The sequence below is a fragment of the Eulemur rufifrons genome, chromosome 1, assembly GCF_041146395.1.
Source record: "Eulemur rufifrons isolate Redbay chromosome 1, OSU_ERuf_1, whole genome shotgun sequence".
In the NCBI taxonomy this organism is placed as follows: domain Eukaryota; kingdom Metazoa; phylum Chordata; class Mammalia; order Primates; family Lemuridae; genus Eulemur; species Eulemur rufifrons.
Window position 1 is genome coordinate 14,168,414 of NC_090983.1, and position 26,375 is coordinate 14,194,788.

The window sequence follows — 26,375 nt, forward strand, 5'->3', positions numbered from 1 at the left end:
TCTCATAGTCATTTCCAACCTTATCCTATAGTCATCTACTGTATTTTTACTTACCACAAATAACACATCAGCATCTATCACCATAAATAATACTTTTCAGTTACAAATTTGATTCCCTAGTCAAAAGAAAAACAACAAATTTATTTTATTTGAAATATTTATTCTCTTATAGGATGTTCTCTTGTCTTCCTTTATGAGTTATAAGAGTAAAGTCATTTAAACAGGAGAGTTTCGTGCTCTGGAATACCATACTTCCCTTTGTGCTCCTCAAATAATTTCCTTAGCTCCTCCATATAGGTCTGATGCAGCTCATCAATCTGCTCCAAGGTCGGGTGCTGAGTCTGATGAACAGGGATCGGGCGGCCAACTGCAAAAATAGACAATGCATCATCCAGGCGGAACCGAAACCACTCCACCACAGCCTGCTGCCTCGAAAGCACAGCTCTGGACAGATCTGCCAATCAGAATCCCGCACGCCTGCTCGCTCCAATCCCTTTTTCATTTTACTGGCTGCCTACAGAGGTCACGCCATTCCATTTGATAACAAATACAGAACTCTCCTTCTCGGCAGACACTGGATTGTCAGTACCCTGGAGGTTCTGATTTTGAGTCAAATGAGCTACTGTACTGAATGCAGCTGTGAGGTAAGTAGACATAGCTGTGTGTCCACGTCACCAGCATCCTCCTGCTAGTGCAGCCAGGCCACAGTACTCTTATTATTACTGACCGTGAATCCTTGCATCATAGGACATCCTTCTAGTCTGACTCTTTTTAATGTCTTTCTAAATATTAATAATTAAAAAATATATATCTTCCCAGCTAAGTATCTATACTAGAGAAACACACATAATCACAAGGATTCGACTGTAATAGTGGATAACTGAAAAACAACTAAAAGTCTCCATAGGAAAATTATTAAATAAACCATAGAATATCCATTCAATAGCATCCAAATGATATAATATAAATATGTGTAAACACACATAAATACACAGACATGTCTAAACATATTAAGTGGAAAAAATAAGTTGTAAAATAATACTGTATGATGCCATTTATGCAAAAATATTTCTATTTCTAGGAGTACCATAAGTTTTTAGTGCACAGAGAAAAGCCTGGAAAAAGAGACAAACTGAAAACAGTTACCTCCAGGGAGGGAGACAGGGAAGAGGGAACATTCACTTTGTATTATACCGTAGGGATTTTCTACAAATGAGAACGCATTGGTGTTTTGCCTGTATAATTACAAATATGCTAATTAATTAAAAACAAATCTGGCAACTTCTATATATATTTTCAAAGGTGTTTATGTAATAAAAAATATCTCACTTGTCTCGGATTTTGAGAGAACACAAAAATACACTGGCTTTGGTGCTTGCACTCACTGCGCCCCCTGCTGGTCTAACGCTGCTAGTGAAACCAAGGGTTGAAAACGTAGGGGATGTTGGAGCAGGCAGCAAACTGCTGCTCTGACCTTTGATGAGTGCAGGCATGAGGTCACGTGGGCTCTAGGCAGTAGATGGGACTCACAGGAGAGGGGGTTTCCTTTGTCCTACCCTGAGTCACCCTGTGATACATACAAGGCTCGGATCCATGTCAGTAATAGAAGGTGGTTAGTTAAGACAAAAACGAGCACATGTTAAGTGACAGAGAAGGAAGAAAGTGACAAACGATATCAGTATAGGACTTACAATGGCACAAAGAAGGGAGTGATACACACACACACACACACACACACGTCCTTACTGTAACACTAATATTCTGAAATCGCTGAGTATTGAACCAGATACAGACTCAAGAAGCTCATGTGCAGTTTTCTTTGATAGCATGAATGTCAAATTTATACATGGTACACACCAGTCCTGTTTAACTCAACATGAAGAACTGGAGACATAACCATCTCACTGCCGGCTGTGGCTGGAAATACAGACTAGAGGCTAAAGTATGATGGGGTGGGACTGGGAGCTGGTGTTGCACAGATAGCACCAGGCTGGCTGCGTTCTAGTTCCAGCTCACCAGCAAGTGCACTGAGCAAGTAACTTTCTCTCTGGCCTTAATATTCACAGGCATAGGATAAAAGAGTAGAACTCTGTGATCTTGAAGCTTTCTCCCACCTCTGAGCTTTGTTGTTTGAAGAAAAAATTGAGAAATCTACTAGCAAACTTGTAGTTTAATAGAAATAGCTTCTGTTTTCTTAATGAAATTATCCCAATGACAGAAGTCAATGTAACTATTTGGGACAAGGGTAGGGGACTCACAAAGAGACCAGTGGTCTAAGAAGATGAAGTGTGTTGTTCCCAGCTGACTTTAACTAGGACTTGTGCATTCTGAATAGTGAGTCTTCTTTCCTGTGAGCTATCCTGCAGTTCATTTCAGTCCTGTTCTTTTCTCATTAATAGTTTTATTATATTTCAAATGGTTCTTCCAGAGAGCTCAAACATGCCCATATATAGTGAATTTGTCATCGTAAGATTTTTCCCTTTAAACTGTGAGATGAATATAGTCTACTTGCCTTTTCCTTAATCGCTTATAGAGAAACCTAGGTGCTGAAAGTTCCTAAACTACACATACAAACGAAAACCCAAGAAATTAAGATTTGAACCCAGCACTCCTGCCCTTGACTACTAAACTAACCCAGAACTGGATTAGGGAGTAAGAAATCTTTCTCAATTGCTTTTTAGGGCTAAAGCCTGAAGTGACAAAATAAAACATGCTAATCATGATCATGCTTTTACTAAAGCACTCAAGGAAGCCCTTCTCGGTAAACGAGGTTGAAAGCTACTAAACAACCTCCTATTGTGAGTTCAGTTCCAACATAGCTACTCTGAAGCTAAACTGCATCTGTACTGAAAATAAAGCTATTATTTATCAAAGGTCTACTAGATGGCATTCAATCAAACTCTTGGAACAACCTAGCGAGGCAGCCATTCCTGTCTCGGTCTTACGAATGAGAACAACGGGCGTGGGAAGGTTACTGAGCTATCCAAGGGAAAACACCATGAACTTAAATGGCAATGTCAGAAATGTGAGACTCTGCAGGGAATGGGCGACAGCCAGATGAGGACACTGATGTATCCACACTCCCTTGTGCCTGCCACATGACCAGAGGATGGTCCCTTTGCCTTCTGCATAAGGGAGGGCAGATGGAGAGTACAGCCGACCCGGGCATTGGCTCTGAAGCCCTCTATCCTGCTTCATATCCCAGTCATATTGCAAACCAGCCCTAAGCCCTCTGGTCCAGCACTTAATTTTGGGGGGGCCTCAGCTCATATCAAGGACCTTGTTATAAGCTTTCATCACCTTTCACTCTTACTATCATTAGAGCTCAAGGTCTTCATCTGCAAAACCAGGATAAAACACATCCCTGCCATAACCCACTCCAGTGTTGTCTGAGTCAAATAAAAAGATACACCTGGAATTATTCTGTACTGAGGTATTGCATACTGGGATATTCTGAAAAGGGTACCTGGAGCCCTAGAAGACCAGAATTCGTGCTCTCCACAAAAAGGAGATATTTTTAGTACTAAGGAGAAGGAAAAAAATGTTTTAAACATAAGACTAAGATAGCTGCAAATGGCTACAAAACTCTCTTTTTAAAAACACAAAGGAAAAAAAACCCAACAGAAAACAGCTGCATCAGGCAACAGGCTGCTCTTGGAAATAGAACTCCTTGCCCTGGAAAAAAATCTGCCAACGCCTACTTGTGGCAGAGTCAAGAATCATAGCTTTTGTTTATGTTTCACTGCTTTTTATAGCTGGTATGCTCAACTGTTCCATTTTCCAATTCCATCTAACAATTTGAGATTCGTTCTACACTATCGTCTTACACAAAAATCTTGCTCCGATTTCTACGGTGCTGTGCTGTGTTTACCTAAGACAAAGCAGCTTCGTGGGCCATGGTATACCCAGCGGGAGAAGAGTTTGGAAATGGGCATTATGTTCTTCCCATGGAGGTAAAGAGTAGATCTTTCACAATAGGAAAACATCTTTGCTCTATTTTTCTTTAATTATAAAGAGTCCATGGAGTTTATCACTCTAATACTCTCATGCAGAAAGTGCTCTTCCGCTAGATGCTACGGAGCTGCACCCTAGAGAAAGAACAGGCAGGGGCTGTGTGGCCAAGGGGGTTGAGTGGAGCAGGAACCTGGGAGTGGGATGAAACCTGAGCTCAAAATCAGGGTTCAAGTCTGGCTTACAATGGAGGCTCAAAAGATGCCCAATCTGTGTGTGTGTGTCTGTGTGTGTGTGTGTCTATGTCCACACAGATACACATACTCATGAACATTCATTGAGTACTGAACATGTTGTCCTGAGCACTGAAGGGTGGCAGGACATGCCACTCCAAAATATACCACTTTAGCACAGGGATTACTTTGAGGTAAAGGCACTTTAAAAAAAAAAAAAAAACAAAAAACCTACAGGTACAAAAAAGGCTCTCTAACCTCCCCTTTTCCTCCAGAAAGCAGGAGATAAAACTCCTATGTAAAAGATGCCCTCCCTCTACCAGGAGGGAACATTCTTATCCCCAGAGACAGGGATTCAGGCCAAGAGAAATCTGTTCAGACCTTGTTAAAGTAACTCTTAACTTCTTTTGATCTCCCCATATATTTTTGCTGCTTTTCCAAAATCGCCTTTCTTTGTTTGACCTAGTATATAAAAACCCCCAGCCACTTCTCTGGGTCATCATTTTCTTCTGGGGGCTCCCATGTACATGTAGAAACCTGTCTGCTTTTCTCCTGTTCCTTCATGTCAATTTAATTCTCAGCCAGTGACCCTAAGAGGCCAGAGGTCAAGTTCTGCCTCCCCTGAAGCACCATGCTAGTGCCCTTAACATTATCTCCTTCAATCTCTTTAATTTTACAGGTAAAACTTACATTAAGTTCCCCTTCCTTTTTTTCTATTTTAGAAAATCTCTTGGCCTGCTCTTTTCCCATCGGAATATAATAATGACTTGAATCATAACAGACTACTTTTGTCCTCCTGTGGTTTCAAACCAGTATTTAAATAAAGTGCATTCCTTTCTCTTTTGTATCTAAAAAAATCAAATCTACAGAAAGAATACAATAAGCACTTGCATACCCCTCATCTAGAACCAGTTTCTAACATTTTGTGCACACACACATATACATACATACCTATGCATTATTTCTATTTTTTTTAGAATCATTTGAAAGTAAGTTGTGGACAGTGATTCAATCATGTGAATCATCCCTAAATACTTCTGCATGGATTACCTAAGAACAAGAACACTGTCCAATATAATGACACCATTGTTATACCCAAGAAATTTGACCTCTTCACATTATTTTGTACTTAATCTACATTCAAACTTTATCAATGATCTCACTAATAGTTGTTTTTCCCCCAATCCACAACAGCTGTTGTGTGTCTATGTGGGCCCCTCCTTTTTGTCTCTCACCCCGTTGATATTTGTAAAGAGCCCAGGCCAGTTGTTCTGTACAATGTCCCACAATCTGGATTTGTCTGATTATTTCCTCATGATTTGATTCAGATTAACATTTTGGCGAGTATACTCACACAGGGAAATTGAAACACATTTGAAAGCTCTGGACAAGCTGGTCAGCAAGCCTCCTGCTCTGTATCCCAACCTGCATTTGCCTGGCCCTTCAGTTTACGGAGTGCTTTCGCACGTAGCATGGCATTTAATCTCCAGAATAACCCTTATATTATAATTGTCTCTTCTTTTATAGTTGTAAAATCTGAGACTCAGAGAAGATAAATGAAACATTCAAAGTCACTCAGAGTCACACCTTAAACGCACACCACTTCCTTCTGTATATCCAGCTGGTGTGCAATAAATGTCTTCTTAATGCCAGTATCAATCTGTGTGTGGCTGGTGCCTAGGCGTTAGCCACAAACCCTCATGGCAGGCCTACCAATGGAAAGAACCAATTTCTTAATAATACTATCTGTATTTTTTCAATATTGCCATAAGAATAAAAATGAGATAGATACTTGTACCATATCCATAATCAGAAGACAGGCTCAGGAGTTAACAGAAACTCTGTGAGAGCCTTGAGGCTGGAAGCTATGGGCTGAGAGCCGTTTCCATGCAAACATAGCTGGTAAGTCTGGGCGTCTGTAATTTGAACAATCTAACATGGGGAAGAGGGAAACCTCTTCTTTCTGCTAAAATGTCAACTAATAAATATAGAAGGAATGCTAGAGTTAGAAATTCACCAGTTTGCAACCATGACTGACTGTAATCATTCATTCAAGTGAGAATGACCAATGGATATTAAAACTGTCAAGTAAAACTTTGAGTGACGGGATAATTTTACACGTCTTTAAGTAACACTACCTCTGGGTTATTTGTTGATAATAGAGAGAAAAAAAATGTTTTCCTTCTAGTAGAGAAACCTGGCAAACACCTTGCCCAAATGATCAAAGTTAATATTGCTAGCAATGAGACAAACTGAGGTCTCATGCCTCCTGATATAATCCACTGAGAAGGACACAACGCCATTTCTGTGCAATTGCTGCCAAATATGCATAATATACATAATATAATCATGACGACATATACCAATCTGAGCTGAGGAGCATTCTACAAAACAATTGACCTATACTCTTCAAAACTGCTCATGCCATAATGATAAAGAAAGGTCGAAAAACAATTCCAGCTTCAAGGAGGCTTAAGAGATATGAAAATGAAATGTAATACATAATCCAGCTCAGGGTGAAAAATATCTGTCCCCTCAAATAAATAAATAAATAAATAAAATAACACTGCTAGCAAGGAAATTATTGAGACAATTAACAAAATTTGCATATACACTGTATACTATTTAATACTTTATCAATGTTAATTTTCTTGAATTGCACTGATGTTATGGAAAAAAATGATCTTGTTCTTTTTTTTTTTTTTGAGACAGAGTCTCACTCTGTTGCCCAGGCTAGAGTGAGTGCCGTGGCGTTAGCCTAGCTAACAGCAACCTCAAACTCCTGAGCTCAAGCGATCCTCCTGTCTCAGCCTCCCGAGTAGCTGGGACTACAGGCATGCACCACCATGCCCGGCTAATTTTTTTTCTATATATATTTTTAGCTGTCCATATAATTTCTTTCTATTTTTAGTAGAGATGGGGTATCGCTCTTGCTCAGGCTGGTCTCGAACTCCTGAGCTCAAACGATCCGCCCACCTCGGCCTCCCAGAGTGCTAGGATTACAGGCGTGAGCCACCGCGCCCGGCCGATCTTGTTCTTAAATGACATACATAAGAGCAATTAAGAGTAAATAGTCATACCCCTGTACTGGCTCTAATACTTGAATTTATTAATTTACCTTAAAATTTCTAATGTGTACTTGTTAGATTTCTAAAAACTTAAGAATTACAATCAGACAGGCATAACAAAACACTAATTTGTTTATTCACAAATGTCTCTTAAACTCCTACTCTGTGGGAACTGGGAACAGACAGAATAAACAAGATGAAATCCCTGCCCTCAGGGGCTCTGTAACACAGAAACAAAAAAAACAAGTTCCCTGAAGCAAATGTGAGTCTTTAAGCAGTTTCTGAAAGTCTAAACTTATTTCAGTCCTCTCTCCTGGTTGTCATGATGAATGTGACATTTAAACCAGTTTCTCTCCATAATTATGTAATGAAATACAGTGTATATGAACATTTTATTGTATGATGATAAAGCGATAACAGCATTCATAAAATATGTACATACTACTTGTGAAGTAGTATTTGTGAAGAAAATATATACAGTAGCAGCTTCTTTACAAATTATGCTCATTGAGACTACCCCTCAGCAAAGAGAAAAGAAAATTTTGATGGAGGATGCACAAAACCCTGATGCCTTAACAAGATATGGTGTAAGAAATATGCAGAGGGTACCTGTGACCTGAATCTGGCACTTTGCATTTAGTGAGCTCATATATTTAAGGCGATGTAATCAACAAGACACAAACACACAAAACCATTCTAGATTCTAGTGTTGGTAAGAATCACTAACACTGAAATGGACTCTGGGTGAGGTCCCTGATGGAAGAGTGGTCTGAGAATCTGGGCTTCTCTGGACACCAGTGAGTGAGAGGATTATAGCTACAATGATGATTTAGGATGAGTCCAACTAACAGTTATTGAGTTCCTACAATGTAAGGTAGAGCTTATTTAAGTTACTAAGGTCATTAAACTAGAAGAGGGAACAGAGGGGCCACAAAAGAACTTGCCGCTCTGAGACGCCGCCTGAATCCTACCTGGGGGTAGAACAAGGAGAGCTCATGTCAGGGAGTGAGCAAGGAAGCAACTCTGGGTCTCCAGTGCATTGATTCAAAATAGACATGAACACAGTCATTTACATCACTATTCCGGTATCCTTTTGTGTTTTATTCTCGGTGGCATTTGATTGACACATGGCTTTACTTTTGTGTACGGAATTGTAAATATTCTATCCTCCACTTACGTTATTTCAAGTAAATAAGTTTTTAAATACACACAGTCTTGAGGGTCTGGTTCTCACAAATCTGGGTGCACTAAATCATCTGACTTCACTCTATACCCCCAAATCACGACAACTGAGTCTTTATAAAACGTACATATTCTTAGCTTGATTTTTTTAATGTTTCAAATAATAATGGGATATTGAGAATGCTACAGACTAGAAATCATTGTAATTGTTTGGGGTTAGGTAAGTAGAGGGAAAGACCGAAGCCATTTCCCTTATTCTGAATTTAAGAGAAGCATATTAGACAAGTCTGAGTGAAAATAAGAGCTGTCATTTTCCAGTCTTTAAAACTAACTCACTGACCCTTGGCCCATTAAGTGTTTGTCAGTAGAGGCGTAAAAAGGCTACACTCAAAGGGCAAACCACTTTATTTTTTTAAAAAAGCTTAACCTAACCATGTGATAACTATAATCATCTAAGTCAACAGAATATACTTGCTTTCAATATTTACAACCTATTTCATGTGAGCATATGAGCTATATTTAATTAAACTTTTAGTTCCTAAAATCATGCCTTACAATTTACTTTATATCACCCCGAAACCCAACAATAGTACTTTGCATATAAGATCAGAAATGATTAATTAATATCATGCCAAAGAAGTGTAACCAGCTTATGTTAAAAAATACAATTGCAAACTTAAACTTATCTCAATATTCCTATTGCACTAACTGATCGGCAGTCTGTTAACATTCCATTTGCGTTAAACATACCATTTAAAGATACCATCATGTGACCACCGGTGAATGCAAAACTCTTATAAACTGGTAGTAGTAAAATCCTAGTCTAGGGAAACAGACCTAAAAAAAAAATTTGAGTATATTTGAATTTCATTTAATGGACTATTCATGGTGAAAATACTACTTCCAGTTTCATATAAAGTTTATAGTTTTGTTCATTCTACTATTAGCATGATGCTCAGCACTTTCTCATTTTCATTCTCAAGTTCCCTTCCATGTCCTTTTAGCAACACGAGCTTCACCCTACACCCCCTCCCAATTCCCCTAACATGCAATTTTTTGAAATAAAATTAGTCTACATTAGAATGCATATAAATACAGCTAATAGCAAAAAAAAAAAAAAAATGCTCTTGTGATAGAAACCGATACCAATGTGAAGAACATAAGGAAGACAACTACACAGAAATTTTCATCTATTGATAGACTCTGATTAACCTGTCATCAAAAAATTGCTATGGGCTGGGCACGGTGGCTCATGCCTAGAATCCTAGCACTCTGGGAGGCTGAGGCAGGAGGATGGCTTGCTGTCAGGAGTTCAAGGCCAGCCTGAGCAAGAGCGAGACCCCCGTCTCTACCAAAAACAGAAAAATTTCCCCAGTGTGGTGGTGAGTACCTGTAGTCCCAGCTATTCAGGAGGCTGAGGCAGGAGGATCACTTGAGCCCAAGAGTTTGAGGTTGCAGTGAGCTATGAAGACGCCACTGCATTCTACCCAGGATGACAGAGCGAGACTCTGTCTCAAAAAGAAAAAATTGGTATGTTATAATCTGCTATCACAGAGAAATGGATCCATTATAGAGTATTAGAAACTATTTCTAAAATTGGATTCTACCTGTAGTCAATAGCACTATTCTTGAAAGTAATCAATTCCCATTCCAGCGGAAAATGTAGTCATTTCATAAATAAAAGGCACACTGTAAATGAAACTCAAATAACATCTACAGGATTATTATTTCAGGAAATTCTTCCTCAAAGCCACTTCTCTTGCATTAGTACCTCAATCAGTAACAGTAAACACTGCTTAAAGTAAGATAGTAATTTTACTCATTTTATGTACATACCAACAGTGTGGATAGGTATCCTATAAGGCATTAGGCCAAAACTGTACTGAAAAACTCCTCTGGCATGAAACAGGGGCAGAGCAAACCCCATGATCTTCTGTAGTTTCTCCTGAACAGTTCTAAGCCATGAGCCTTCAGGATTGTTAACTTGTTTAAACAGTTCATTTTCACCAAAAGAAAACACTGGGACCAAATATGCGCTGTAAATAACAGAGGGGAAGAATAAGAATTTTAAATGAAAAGGATTTAAATGATTTATACCATCTAGCTGACTTTTACAACAAACTCCTAAAAATTTTTAAATCTGCCCAAGCCTCCCTATATTGCTAATTTCATGTATAATACATTGAAACTGCCTTAAGCCTGAAATCCTTTAGGGAGGTACTTTCATAGGCTAGCCATTGATGAAGTTTTATTTTATACAAAATCAGGGCTCCAGGAAGCTTCTGTTTCATCTACAGCTTTGGCTGGTTTTTGTTCATTTGGCAGGAAATTTACACTGTGTATAAAATTTTGACTTTTCTTTTGTTATTCCTCTTGTTTTGCTTTTTTTTTTATTTTTTTTTTTTTTGAGACAGAGTCTCACTCTGTTGCCCGGGCTAGAGTGAGTGCTGTGGCGTCAGCCTAGCTCACAGCAACCTCAAACTCCTGGGCTTAAGCGATCCTACTGCCTCAGCCTCCCGAGTAGCTGGGACTACAGGCATGCGCCACCATGCCCGGCTAATTTTTTCTATATATATATTTTAGTTGTCCATATAATTTCTTTCTATTTTTAGTAGAGACGGGGTCTCACTCTTGCTCAGGCTGGTCTCGAACTCCTGACCTCGAGCGATCCACCCGCCTCGGCCTCCCAGAGTGCTAGGATTACAGGCGTGAGCCACCGCGCCCGGCCTTGTTTTGCTTTTAAAGTTCAGTTTAATTGCAGAATCCCATGGTGTTGAGCTACCTTAGCAAAAAGGACATATTCTATTCCCCAAGAATATCCATACCTGCTTTTATTATAAGATTGATTTAGAGGAGGTCTTTAAGGACTAGAGAATCACTTTACTTCTTTGTGTTCATTTAATAATGTCTTAATTTTCCTGGCCCAGCTATGTTATACAAAAAGCCACTTACCCATGGGTCAAAGCAATTTTAATAAATCCTTTCCGCTGGCGGATGAACATAGTGAATTTTCCAGGATGGGCATACAGTGATTCTTCTGCACCCCCAAGGACAATGACTGAAATGTTTCCACCTCCCTCCTTGCTCAGTACATAGGACACGCTTTTCTTGGAAACTGAAACTGGTCCTTAAGGAATAAAACAAAAGTGTAATGAATAATGAATTATCCGTTTTTAAAAAAATTTTATTATAATATTCCATGGCAACAATAAACATTTTAAAAAATTTCCTGCATTGCTTATACCTTTGGAGCACTTTGCAATTTTTTCATAGCCAAATCTTTGGTAATGTATTCCATTAGGAGGATCTAACATTTTGGCAGATTAAGTCTTTAAAATGTCACCTGATCATTACTAGGTCTACTGCTTGTTTGGGCAGGTTGTGCACTGCTTGCTCAACTCTACAGGACTCCATTCATATTGCTAAGTAAAAGGTATCCCCCGCAGAGCTGTTCAGTGTACAACCTGCACAGCTGTATGTGATGGCCTAGATCACTGCCCTGACGAATCCTTGCTCAGAACCAAAAAGTATATCCTCCAAGAGTTTGCAGTAACACATAATGGGCTGTTTTCAGATATTCTATATGGATCATTATTTGACAAATGATTTACATTTATGATGTAAATGGTTTAAAAAATTGAGACATTTGACAAAAAACTAGATCACTTGCCAGATCTCTACATGGTTCCAAAATGTGTAGTCTGTCTTTTTAAAACTTTTACATAAGGTTTGGTCTGCATATCGGGCTTTTCCATGTAAAAATAAAGATTTCTTTTCAGATCTTACATGTACTAGGGACTCTTGGAGGAAAATACAGAATAGAATAAAGATAAAAATACAGACCATTCATAACCCACATTTCAGAGATAATTGCTTTTTAATGTTTTATGTTTCCTTCCAGTCTGGGTTTTATCCATTTTTTTCAGTCATAACAGAACATGTTAGACAGGCTTTTTAAAGACAAAGTATGCTTCATCTCCTGAAGGAACTTATATGCTAATTTTGCTGTAGGTTTTTTATTACTGAGGGAATGTAAAATTATAACAGGATTCTGAATGACCAAGCACTTTCTTAAGAGAAGAGGCAGAGAGGGTGGTGGATTAGTAGGTAGAGAACCTGGGCCTGCCTAGATGGGTTTGAATTTTCACTGAGTTTGAGGTGTGCCATTCTGCTCTGCATGCACCTGAGTGAGAGCTGAATGCGTCTCTTCCACTGGAGCGAGGGCCTCTTGGACTTCTAGACACCTGGCTCCCCTAGCTTGCCTCTGGCCATGTCTAAGTTCCTCCTCAGGTTCCCTGTCTTCAGGCCATCCTGAAATGCTACTATTTCTTAGGGCTCCTTCAATATCCTCTTGCCTTCCAATCTCATCTATACCCATAGATTCAACTACCAATTATGTGTGTTGAGTTCTCCCAAATCCATATCCTGGGAGATCTTCCTCCTGAGGTTCAAGGCTCACATCTCCAATGGCCAATAGCCATCTCTCCCTCAAAGATACCTCAAACTCCCTGTCTCCAAATCCAAAGCATTAAGTTCTATCCCAAAGTGGTTCCTCTTCCAACATTACATATCAAGGTGAATGGGTCCACCATCTATCCAGTCACTCAAGCTCTCTCTTAGCCACCACGTTGACTGGTCACTCATTCATTTATTCAAAAGTATTCACTGAGTACCTGCTACAGGTCAGGTACTGTGCTAGATGCTGGTAATAATGACAAAATACAGTTGCTGTCTTCATGAGGACAAATCAATCACTAAGTCTTGTTGACTCTATCAAATATGTTTCATTTTGATCTCCTCTTCTATATGTCCACCATCGCAGCCACTGGGCTAGTTTAGCCCTTGTCACCTCTCCCTTGATCACTCAACAGGCCCCTTCCATCATCACTGTGTCCAGGCTCACCTCCCCACTACCTCTCTCTAAGTTGCTGCCTGAAATCTTTCTAACATGAAAAACCCAAGCAGGTCCTTCCTTTGTTCAAAATCCCTCACAAGTTTCCCGTGGTTTATCTACCAGATAAAATCTAAAGTCCCCTGCATGGTATGTAAGACTGTTGTGATGTGATCCCTGATACCTGCCCAACCTTAATGGGTAGACAGAAAGGAACATGAGCCCTGAAACACTGCCTGCTCCAGCTGACATCTGGTGAGTTCAGATACACCAAAATGCATCAAGAGGGATGGGGTGCAGGTGGGATTTTTAAAAACTTACAGCCACAGAGACCTCAGGAGTAAGAGCAAAACAGACAGCTGTCAAAAAGGACTCTGAAGACTTACTGGTTCCTTATGATGTGAGGTCTGGGGCATACGTCTGTCTGTATTTTACACCCAGAGAGACAGCCACTAAGGCAGATGCAGATTACAGGGGCAGGCTTGGACCAAGGGCTATCCTAGGAAGCTGGTTCTGGGAGGCATTGAGAACCCTCTAGACTTAGAGACAACGACAGGCTAAACCTCCACTCGCTACAAGTTTGAGTATTCTTATTTCACTTTCAGGTTGTAGTAAAGGAAAAGAATTCATGACGTCATAAACCAGTGGTGGCAGATAGTTTTCATCTCAAATGCCTACTCTAGAAAATAGAAGTGACTCTGGGGCACTATATGGAGAAACAATCTAAGATGGAGTATTTGTGTCTGATGTGGCACAGAGAGGCCAGTAGCCACAGCTCTTGTGCCATGAATTTGCCACACCCGCCAACTCCACTATTTAAACTCACCTGTGGCTATACCACGAATCAGCAAACAATATATTGCAAGTAGATTTCTGTGCTTTTTTGAAATTTTTAAAATTTCCCCTTAATTTTCTTCCTTTTATAAAATTCTAACCTAATATATGCAAAACAAGGAAGAGAAGGGATTATTTTCCCCCTCTTTGGTAGTTAAGTTGGGGAGCTAGTGCACCTCTAGAGGGCAGAGGCCAGATCTTTTGGTAGTTTGGAGGGTTTAGTGCGCCCTCTAGTGTGTCCTCGAGCCCAGGCTGGACTGAGTTCCGTTTATGGGTCCAGAAACAGACACAGGACTGGAAAACTCAGCCATGGATCCTGGTCTTTTAGTGCTGAGTGACTTCCTACCAGGTATATAATGATGATAGTGACTTGAGAAATTAATAGGAAGTTATAAAAATCTGGGAAAATGCCAGAATGGAAAATTCCATGACCATGCCACTTATTGATCCTGAAATTAAAATTCTTCAAAGAGTCTATCTACTTTTCTTTATATCTAAGAAGCAAAAAAATAATAATTAATATATACAATGCTCATAAATATGAAGCACTTTTTAAGTTACTGTATGTAGTTCACAGTTCATCGATAAGTTGGTCAAGTTGGAAAACCAAACAAATTGGGCCTCCTAAGTTGAAGTGAGAACTATCAACAAAAGCTTAGCCTCTGTGCCTAATCTTTATAGCATTTCACATTAATTTTATTCCCAGAATTTGCAGAATTATGGTTTCACTAATCAAAGGGTCTTCCATTGGTTTAGAGTAGCAGAGTAGAATGGCCTCTTATTTCCAAACCAAGTTATATTTAACCAGGGAAGAAAAAGACAGCAAGTTGAATATGTTTCGTTTATGTCACTGCCGTTACTTCAAGACACATGGAGGATAGTTTCCATTTCTAATATTCATCACAGCATGCAAAGTGCCTCCAAGGGTGTGATTTTTCACGTATTTGATCCATGATGGTTTTCTTCCATATCTGGATATACAAAATGCAATCATTAATGTATTCTTTCATTGAGTTAGTATTTATTAATATTATACACATCTGTGTTCCAGGAACCATGCTAGATACTTGGGATGGAACAGAGAAAAAGATACAGTCTATGTCATCCTGGCACTCACATATGAAGTGCCAGATAGGGACGAGGACACGGGGTTTTACTCTAAGAGACTATAAACCCAGGCAGGTCTGGGAGGGAATGTTTTATGTGTTCCTGCCACCCTAAAGCACTGTGGAAACAGTGACCTGCCATCACTTACCAGTACTCATCAGATATTCTCGGAAGAGAGGACACCGGAACCAAAACGGGAGCACATGAAGATACTCGGTAAAGCCGGGAAACAGCTTCTTGAAGTCTGAATAATTTGTACAAAAATTTCCAAAGGCTCCAACCACAAGTACTCCGTGAGGGTGAAACCCAAATATATAGTTGCGAGTCGGATCCAAATCCTGAGTTTTGATGAGCTACAGCACATTCATATTGTGATTTAAAAAAAAAAAACAGTTCTCTTATTAGTTTCAAATGAAAAACAAAAGAATTAGTTTTGATGTCAAGAGGAAAAGGAGAATGTGACTCGTTTTAGTGTCCTGGGTTGGAGCTGTTTGCAAATTTCTAAACTGTCTTGTGAGCCTAGATCCTTTCAAACATACAGCCTTCTACATTTTGGAAATTCAGCTTAGAATTCATTTGGTAACTTGAACCAAATTGCAGGCTTTATCCCTGCTATGGCTGAATGTGTCCCCCAGAAAGTATGTGTAAAATGCAACAGTGTTGGGAGGCAGGGCCTAATGAGAGGTGGTTAGGCCATGAAGGCCGACTGAACGCATTAATGCCATCATCACAGGAGTGGGCCTGTCATCTCAGGACTGGGATCCTTATTGAAAGATGAGTTCCCCTCTCTCTCCCTCCTTTACCCTCCCACCTTCTGCCACTGACGATGCAGCAAGAAGACTCTTGCCAGATGCCAGCAACTTAATATTGGCCTTTCCAGCCTCCAGAACTGGGAAAAATAAATTTCTTTTCTATAGAAATTACTCAGTCTCTGGTATTCTGTTAAAGCAGCACAAAACAGACCAAAGACTTCCTTCTGAAAAGGAAAAAGCTTGAGATACATGTGATGAAAACAAATTTCCACTCTTCTACCAACTCAAAATAATAACAACAACTTTATAAAACAATTCTACTCACATGAATTGGAAAATAGTCCATAAAGTACCTCCAAACAGTCCAATTTCTGACCCACTTGGATCTCCTGCCTCCTTGCTCTGGAGTATGCCAGTCAAAGTAAAGCCATGTCAAATAAGGGACGTAAAGGAACCACCAGTTGTATATGATCAATACCACAATGACTCCAATGAACACCTCCGCTGTAAGAAAGGGGAAAGCCTCATGGAATCAGGGTCAGTGAGTATCTGCACACTGCATGTACAATCATCGGCTCTTGGCTGGGGGATTTGGTACATACAAAGTACATTAAACAAGCCTCAGTTCAAGTGAGGTCACAGAACAAGACAGTAATAATATGGTATTATTTAACATTTATTGGATGTTTACTATATGCCAAGCATTGTACTGTGTACTCTCCCCAGGTATTTTCATTTAATCCTCATATAGCCACAGTACCGATAAAGTAGCCATTGTACTCCTAAAGTTCTTTTCATAGAAGAGAAAATGGAGGCTTAAAGAGAGGTTAAGTGAGTTGCCCAAGTCACACAGCATGTAAGTGTTGATCTGTCTGAATTCAAAGTCCACCCACTTAGACATGGTCCTACATCGCCTCCCTGACGTGATATATGGAGGGATCACTGCAGACGGAAGGGATGTAGAGAATCTCCTACTACAGCAAATCCTATCTTCCTACCTTGACTGAGCAGCCATTATTCACGTGCCCATGAAGAGGGCACATTCTAGCAACAAACTTCATTTTCAGGAATTCTGTCGTCAAAGACAAAAATAGCAAAGGAAGGATTCTTTAGATCTTAGCATAGATCATTTCTTGCAACATTTTATAATGAGAGAGCAATCCTAATTATTTTTGTACCTAATAACATAGCTTCAAAATACATAGGGCAAAAACTGACAAAACTTGACTTGGGTGGTTGTGACAAGAATGTTCACTTTCGGCAGGGTGCAGTGGCTCAGGCCTGTAATTCTAACACTCTGACAGCCCGAGGCAGGAGAAGCACTTGAGCTCAGGAGTTTGAGACCAGCCTGAGCAAAAGTGAGACCCTGCCTCTACTAAAAATACAAAAATTAGCTGGGCATTGTGGTGTGCAACTATAGTCCCAGCTACTTGGGAGGCTAAGGCAGGAGGATCCCTTGAGCCCAGGAGTTTGAAGTTGCAGTGAGCTACGATGACACCATTGCACTCTACCAGGGCGAGAGAGTGAGACTCTGTCTCAAAAAAAAAAAAGAATGTCACTTTCAAGCAACACATTAAGCTAAGGTATACATTTTTCAGATGTCTATGTTATGTATTACAATAAAAACATTTATAAAAAGAGAAGTATATCAGCAAGAAAAACAGAATGTACATAAAGACATAAAGCCTGGCACACAGTAAATGTTCACTGAATGCCAGTTATTAGCATTGCTTTAAGCAGTGCCACTGCCACCTTTTCTTCCGTGATGCACTGCAGTCTCCAATCTAGGGCTCACATAAGTCCCTAAACTCTTACTTACTGCGGATCAACTTTGTTAAAAAGAACTCTGCCCCCAAATGATCCATCAGGGTACCTAGGAAATAGCATCTTGATCTATTATTGAGATATATGCATATGTACAGAGATACATATGCTTGGCCAAAAAGAGAGCATTTACTTATATTTCTTGATACATATAAATCAATAATTTCCCAGTATGGATTTAACCCAATTATAAAATTGAACCTAGTCAGGGGACTGACTTGCTGCTCTCTCCAAGGGTGGTTAAAGATCAAGAGTGGATGAAATGTTATGAAAGTATGTGTCCTCTGGTGGGTGTTCTGTTGCATCCTGGAACTGCCAAGTGAGTTCCAGGAATCCAGAGCAAGGCCAGGAGTATGCCTTCTGCCCTCATTCCTAAAAGGAACATTCTGTTTTGCTTTATCTGTTTCCATCTATCCAGGTCTGAGTGCTGATAATTTGCCACCATTGGTTAGTTTGCTGGTTTAGTAAGATGTGCAAAAAACTTTTGAGAAACATACATAGGCTTCATTCTTCTATACTCAAAGCTAGATCAGGTGAGCTGAGGTGAAGCAGGGTAGGGAAAGAACAGTTGAGTATTGATCACCCTCCTTTGCTTTACATAGGGAATCTCATTTACTCCTCCTTGTAATCCGCAAGGTACACATCACTGGACCCATTTTACAGTTGTGGAAACTGAGGCTCAGGGAACTTGAGCCTGGATTTGAACATGGATCTGCCTAATCCCTAGGCACTTTTTTCACCAAACCACACTATCCTCCAACTAATGGTAATACTACTGTAGACTCATACATATTTATTACACATGCATAAGCGGATTCATAAGCATAAAGAATCAGGTAAATGGGAGGTTTTCTTTTCCTTACCACAAAGACGAAAAACTGAGACCAAAAGTAAACTGACTTACTTTCAATCACAGAATGGGCCAAGAACAGATCCAGAAATAAAGTCCCCAAGCTACTAATTCAATGTACACATACTTAGTGAATAAACATTGTATATCCCTTTAATGCTCATTATGTTTTGCATGTACGATGATTAAGACATGGGTCTGGAATTGGACTGCTATGTTGGAATCTGCCTGACCTGGGGCAAGTTTTTTTTACCTCTTGAGCCCCCATTTCCCTACTTGTGAAATGGGCTAATGACAGCTCCTGTTTCCAAAGGCTGCTGAGGGGATGAATAAGGATGCACAGAGCTAGTGTCTGACAAATGCGAGCCATTGTTATACTAATTTTGTTTACCATTATACATTTGGAGAATGCCAAAAGTAGAAGCAGACAGAATATCAGCAATATTCCTGTCACTCAACAAAAACTGTTAAAATTTTCCTTTTAGTCTTTTGACAGGGTCTTGCTATGCTGCCCAGGCTGGCCTTGAACTTCTGGGCTCAAGTCATTCTCCCACCTCAGCCTCCTTAGTAGCTGGGACTGTAGGTGTGAGCCACTGCTCCAAGCTAATCATACTTTTTAAAAATTTTATTTTTCATCACTACGGATTATCTCACATCAGCTGTTTCATATTATAACCTCTTCGTAAATGTCATTTTTAATGACTGATCAACATTCCATTGATGGCCAGTGCGAATTCAACCATTCTCTTAGTTTTGAACATTTGTGCTTCTAACAAATTTTTATAAATGTGCTCTATAAATGTAGTCGTGCATAAAATTTTCCACATTTTGATTTACTTCCACAGGACAATAGGTAAAATACTAGATCACTAAGCAGAAACGCCTTTGTCATTTGACGCACTTTAATAACTTGCTATCCACGGGAGTTGCTCTAATTTAAATTCCTACTCTGCACATTGCACACATTTTGTTTCATATCATAAGCAGTACCAAAATAGTTTTTTTAAATCTCTTGATTCTAATTTGGATTGAAAGAAGAAAACATTATAAAAACTAGGTGACTAGATAACCTCTATTTTCTATTTTTATCTCATTAAGCAATCCAAGGTAACTTGGTTCCTCTAAATCGGAGTTCAAAGAGAAGAGGAAGATATGAAAGTCTACACCAATATACCGTGTAGCTCTCAAAACTGATATTGATACCTACTGATGAAGATTTGGGTTCTTTTGGCCACTGCGAACAGCACTGCAGTGCCTCAATCACTGTGATAGTACTACAAGTCCGTAATGAATAAGGCGAGGTCAAAGTGTGCACATCATCATTAAATTTAGCATCACCAATAATGGGACAAAATGACATGATGCCTCCTGATAGGATCTGATGGGAAATACCTTAGCCAAGTCCAGATTGCGGGGCATTCTACGAGATAATTGGCTGGGGCTGTTAAAAACAAAACAAGTTTTTTGGCCGGGCGCGGTGGCTCACGCCTGTAATCCTAGCACTCTGGGAGGCCGAGGTGGGCGGATCCTTTGAGCTCAGGAGTTCGAGACCAGCCTGAGCAAGAGCGAGACCCCATCTCTACTAAAAATAGAAAGAAATTATATGGACAGCTAAAAATATATATAGAAAAAATTAGCCGGGCATGGTGGTGCATGCCTGTAGTCCCAACTACTCGGGAGGCTGAGACAGGAGGATCCCTTGAGCCCAGGAGCTTGAGGTTGCTGTGAGCTAGGCTGACGCCACGGCACTCACTCTAGCCTGGGCAACAAAGTGAGACTCTGTCTCAAAAAAAAAAAAAAAAAAAAAAAAAAAACAAAACAAGTTTTTAAAACTTTAAAAAATAAGTAAAAGGTATAGGAACCAGTCTAGCTATAAAGGAAAAGCTGAAGACAATTAAAGAAATTCGAAAATGAACCATAGATTAAATAAGATTACTATATCCCTGATAAATTTCTTGGGTATGATAATAGGATTTTGATTATGTAGAAAATCCTCGTTTTTCAGGAGATACACACTATAGTATTTAGGGATGAAGTGCCACGATATTTACAACTAAATTTCTTACTATCGAATGGCTTAACAGCAACAACAGTGTGTGCTTATGGGGATGAGTAGGGAGAGGGAGAGAGGAAGGGAGAGAAAGAGGGAGGAGAGAGGGAGGGAGAGAGAGCGTGCAAGTGCACAAATGTGGCAAAATACTAAAACGTTTGTGAATATAGATTTAAAAATGTGTTTTTAAACTTTTATTTTATTGTGATAAGAGTACTTAACATGAGATCTACCCTCTTAACAAATTTTTAAGTGTATAATACAGTATTGTTAATTATAGGTACCACGTTTGCAACATAATAAAAAATATATATTTGGTGTCTGCCCCCCTAGTTCCTGGCACAGAGCTCCTAAAATCATTTTAATTTCCTGATCAATAGTGATGTTAGGTGCATCTTTTGTTCTAATATTTGGTCTTTGACCCTGCTTTCTGACACTGAGCTCCTAATCCCTTGGAATTTCCTGGGTGACAGGAGCATCTTTTGTTCTAATGAGGCAACTCTTGGTGGGCTCCTGGAGGGGGCTGGTCACCAGAAAGACCAAGCCATGATGGGAAGCTGGGGACTTCCAGACCCACCCCCATCCTCCAGGGAGGGGAGAAGGGCTGGAAATGTTCTTTAATAACGGTTCATGCCTAAATAATGAAGCTTCCATAAAAATCCAAAAAGCACAGGTCTAAGAACTGGCCTATCCATAAAGGAAAAGCTGAAGAAGCGTTTGGAGAACTTGTGGGTGGTGGACACATCCACGTGCTGAGAGTGGCGCAACCCAACTCCACGGGGACAGAAGCTCCCATGCTTGGGAACCTTTAGGACCTCAACCTATGTACCTCTTCATCAGGCTGTTTGCACCCTTTATCATATCCATTATAATAAATCAGCAGACATAACTATTTCCTTGAGTTCTGTGAGCCATAATAGCAAAGGAGCCCAAGGAGGAGGTTCTGGGAACCCCCGATTTGCAGCCAACCAGTCAGAAGCGCAAGTAGGACCTGTGATTGGCATCTGAGGTGGAGGCAATCTTGTGGCTGAGCTCTTAACTTGTGAGATCTAATATTAGCTCCAGGTAGAGGGTGTCAGAATTGAATTGTAGGATACCCAGCTGGTATCTGGAGAATTGGAGAAGGGTTGCTGTTCCAGTAAAATCAAAGGAAGTAAATTTTCATTTTTCTGTGAACTAAAGACTTTTAGCAAGGAGTGGTGGCCAGGTCTGTGGCTTTTGGAGGACCCTTTAGGGCTTACAGGGACACTTCCATCTCTGCAGCTCTTTAATGACTCCCCCCCTGCTGTCTCCACCTTTCCTAACACAAATGCACTCACCTGTATATTTACAATAAGGGAAATTGTTCTATTAAATTTCCATGAGTAACCTGCATCAGAAAATCATTGTGAAAGCCACTGAAAGTTTATCTACTTGACCGTAATTGAGAAATAATTTGGCCGGATGATGTGGCTTGTGCCTGTAATCCTAGCACTCTGGGAGGCTGAGCCAGGAGGATTGCTTGAGCTCAGCACTTCAAGACCAGCCTGAGAAGAATGAGACCCCACCTCTACTAAAAACAGAAAAATTAGCCAGGCAAGGTGGAACATGCCTGTAGTCCCAGCTACTCAGGAGGCTGAGGTAAGAGGATCACTTGAGCCCAGGAGTTTGAGGTTGTAGTAAGCTATGATGATGCCACCGTACTCTACCCGGGGTGACAGAGCCATACTCTGTTTCAAAAAAAGAAAAGAAAAGAAAAAAGAAATAATTTAAAATATTTAACTTTTGTATGTATACTTCCCATTCTCATCCAAGAAGCTTTCTTTTTTTTCTGTATGAAACTGTTTCTATACTTATTTTAACCATTTAACATAGTATGGAGAAAGTAAATGGAATTCAGAGGCAAGCAAAACATATTAACATTTCTTTTCCTTCTTATTCCTGGAGGAATTGTATTTCAAAACGCCAGTCAGTGTCATCTGCAGAATATAAGAATGTAAGTGTGTAGCATTCTTTTGATTTTGGGGATTTCTGGGTTTTTTTGGGGGGGGGGCGGAGACAGAGTCTCGCTCTGTTGCCTGGGCTAGAGTGCTGTGGCATCAGCCAGCTCACAGCAACCTCAAACTCCTGGGCTTAGGCAATCCTTCTGCCTCAGCCTCCCGAGTAGCTGGGACTACAGGCATGTGCCACCATGCCTGGCTAATTTTTTCTATATATAGTTTTAGGTGTCCAGCTAATTTCTTTCTATTTTTAGTAGAGACAGGGTCTCGCTTTTGCTCAGGCTGGTCTAGAATTCCTGACCTTGAGTGATCCTCCTGCCTCGGCCTCCCAGAGTGCTAGGATTACAGGCATGAGCCACCTCACTCAGCCAATACTTAACTTCTTGAGCCTCGATTTTCTCCTCTAAAAAAATAAATATAATAATCCCTGCCACGGAATAGTAGGTAGAAGACAGTCAATAAATATCGGCTCACTCTTTTTCAGTTTTCTGCTTTTCAGTTAGCAACTTAGTGGCATGCCAACTACTAAGTAATGTTTCAGTTTCTTGAATATTAAGATTGGATGACAGGTACTTAACATTTATCTGAAGGAAACAGTGTTTGATTTCATGACTAAATGAAACGTTTTGCTATTTAAAAATATACCCCAAGTACTAGCAGCTTAAATTCACTTTCCTGGTGGTGGGAAGAAAATTGCCTTCCAGGATTTTGATTTACAGATCTTAAAATACATCATTAATAAAACTTCTCATCACCACCAGAAGTAACCATGACATTGACTCTTTACTTGAAAATTGATAATTCAGTGGAAAGAAGTTAACATTTATCCTTCTTTTCCTGTAAGAATTAAATAATAAACATGCTTCTATTTCATATGTCAAATGTGTGAAACAAAAACATTAAAATGAATTGTCAGGCCGGGCGTGGTGGCTCACGCCTGTAATCCTAGCACTCTGAGAGGCCGAGGTGGGCGGATCACTGGAGCTCAGGAGTTCGAGACCAGCCTGAGCAAGAGCGAGACCTCGTCTCTACCAAAAATAGAATGAAATTATCTGGTCAACTAAAAATATATATAGAAAAAAATTAGCCGGGCATGGTGGCGCACGCCTGTAGTCCCAGCTACTTGGGAGACTGAGGCAGTAGGATTGCTTAAGCCCAGGAGTTTGAGGTTGCTGTGAGCTAGGCTGACGCCACGGCACTCACTCTAGCCCGGGCAACAGAGTGAGACTCTGTCTCAAAAAAATAAAAATAATTAAATAAATAAATAAAATAAAATGAATTGTCCACAGAGCCACAGTAGTTTGATTCAAATTTGGCATGGTCTGTTGCGCACCTGCCAGGTCCTAGTCGCTCATTCACTGGCATGTGGACACATGTGGCTCAACTTGCCACTACTGAGCCATGTGACCTTCAGCAATTTACCTCACCTCCTAGTTTCCTCATTTGTAAAATGAGGATGGGGTAGTCTCTCCCTCACAGGGTGGCTGTGAGGGTTACATGAATTAATACTCATAGGGATCTGTGGGGTGGATAACTTCTCTTCTGGGTGAAAGAGTGGGAACAGTCATTCAACAGGTACTCCTGATGTATCTTCTATGGACCAGGCACTGGCCGGGTGTTCCCTCACCAAGCTTGCAGGCTAGGATGGCAATACAGATCTTTCTCAAATAACCACAGCCGTGCACAAATGCAAGCAATGGTAAGTGCCATGAATGAAAAGGACAGTGGCTATCAGATGTGCTGAATGATCAGCTACGAAGGCTGCAAACCATTAAAAGAGGGTAGATTAGTGGTTAAAGCCAAGACTTTGGGTGGAATACTTGGCTTCACATCCAGGTCTTCCAACTACTACTTCACCTCTTAGTTCCCTCATCGGTACAGTGAGTGCAGAAATAGTCCTTACCATATAGTGTTGCTGCGAAGACTGCATAGTTAACAGCGGATGCTGCTTAGAACAACACATGGCACATAAGTGCTGGAGAAGGTTTTCTGTTTTTATCTCCACTGTCCTTAGGTCCACAGCAAAATGGAGTATAATGTCATCAACCCTGCCTTGCCGTTTGGCCTGTAAGGACTTGATGAGTTAACGTTTGGAATTACTTTTTTCAGTGAACACTAGCAGCACACTAGAGTCACCTGGAGAGTTCTTTAAAATAAAAAAAAAATAGCCGTATGCACAGGCTCCATTCTGGAGCAAATGAATTAGGAATTCTAGGCGTGGAGCCTGGGCATCCACATATTTTAGAAGCTCCTCCAGTGATTCGCATTTGCAGCCAGGGTTGAGAAACACCGATCCAGGCATTCAAAATGTAAAAACAGCTTTAAAAGTGTAAAACTCCACGATGCAATGAGCTTAATATTATTGCCGCCCCAGCAGTGTACAATCCAAGATCTTTCAGCATACAAATGATTTTAGACTTCAGAAGAGTTTGAGTTCCCACAGAAGGGGTTCCCCAAAATTCTTCTCTCCTCCAACACCACCCCTATTTACGCCAAGAGCAGAACAAACACGAGGGAGAAAAGCGCTCATGTAAACTCCTTTGCACCGTTCAATGACTCCGCTCACGTACGTTTCACGGGCTTAACTTGGGAACCAGCTGTAACACACTCCTGGTGCCGGAAAGAAGCCACTCAATCCAGCGCCTTCCCGGATGGGTACCTTTCAGCATCCGGGAGATATTAAACACGGAAAAGTCAACTATGCTATTTGTCATGAGGGTGGAGAGACGAAGGAATTGGATTTTTAATCCTTAGGCATTACTTTTCCATTTATGAATCAACAGTTCGAGAAGCGAATTTACCAACTTTTTTTTTTTTTTTTTTTTTTTGAGGGGCTAACGTGCTCAAGTGCTCTATTGGGTCGTGGTTACATTTGGGTGTATATAGCTGCCAAAACTCATCGAGCTATTTATCATCTATACCTCTGAGTATAGGCAAGCTTCACTTCAATTTTAAAAAACAGCACAGGGGGACATAAATTGGCAAACAGCCGCTTGCTATGAGTTTCTACATAGTTTCTTGCTATGGTTTCTTGCTATGGTTTCGTGGAGGAAGAAACCAAAGAGGAAAGTCTACGTTGGCCACAAACGCCCTCTTTGACCCGCCTGCTCTGGCTGACAGGGAGCGAAGGTTGCAAGGTTCTTTGCACGTCTTGGGCAGGGAACGTCCCGCAGGGAGGAGATAGAGCCCAGGCACCGCGGCCCGAGGCGCGGGGTTCTTACCCAGCAGCAGGAAGGACAGGAGCCACTGCAGCACCGCCGCCGTCTGCAGCCGCCGCGCCAGCGGGATGTTGAGCGGCGCAAACTCGATCTTCATGGCTCGGCCCCGGCTAGGACGGCGCCCACCGCAGCCGCCTGCACCCTCGCTGCTCTGTAGCGCCTGCGGGAAGCGCGCGGCCGGATCTGAGCTCCGCGCCGGCACTGGCCAGTCGGAGACGAGGAGGCGGAGGCTGGAGAGCGGGCGGGGACTGGACTTTGCCTCGGGTGAGAGGGCGTGCCATGGCAGTGGCCAGGGCTGGGGGCTGCCAATCACGCGCGTCTGGCGCAAGCGAGGCTCCCCGGTCGCTGGGGAGATCACGCCGCGTAGGGCACGAAGGACTGCAAGCGGGGTCTGCTGGCGGCCGGCCCGAGCCTGGCAGCGCGGAATCCTGGCGCC

At 40.9% G+C, this 26,375-nt stretch overlaps 1 protein-coding gene across 1 annotated transcript; it reads right to left on the reverse strand.

Annotated features, from left to right (window-relative positions):
* Nucleotides 1–184: 184 nt before the first annotated feature.
* Nucleotides 185–26,164, reverse strand: MOGAT1 (monoacylglycerol O-acyltransferase 1). The gene is made up of 6 exons (XM_069466880.1): nucleotides 25,943–26,164; nucleotides 16,344–16,522; nucleotides 15,415–15,619; nucleotides 11,387–11,561; nucleotides 10,271–10,470; nucleotides 185–367 (listed from the first exon to the last, which is right to left on the reverse strand). The coding sequence occupies exons 1-6, from the start codon at nucleotides 26,034–26,036 to the stop codon at nucleotides 213–215; spliced, it is 1,008 nt and encodes a 335-aa protein (XP_069322981.1). The 5' UTR covers nucleotides 26,037–26,164; the 3' UTR covers nucleotides 185–212.
* Between the last annotated feature and the right edge of the window lie 211 nt (nucleotides 26,165–26,375).

Excerpts from the sequence above, each read along its gene's own strand:
- MOGAT1 (XM_069466880.1), bottom strand. The coding sequence starts at position 26,036 with ATGAAGATCGAGTTTGCGCCGCTCAACATCCCGCTGGCGCGGCGGCTG. Across the intron at positions 15,620-16,343 it reads TGGACTATTTTCCAATTCAT|CTCATCAAAACTCAGGATTT; the intron begins GTGAGTAGAATT and ends AATGTGCTGTAG. Across the intron at positions 11,562-15,414 it reads AGAATATCTGATGAGTACTG|GACCAGTTTCAGTTTCCAAG; the intron begins GTAAGTGATGGC and ends TTATTCCTTAAG.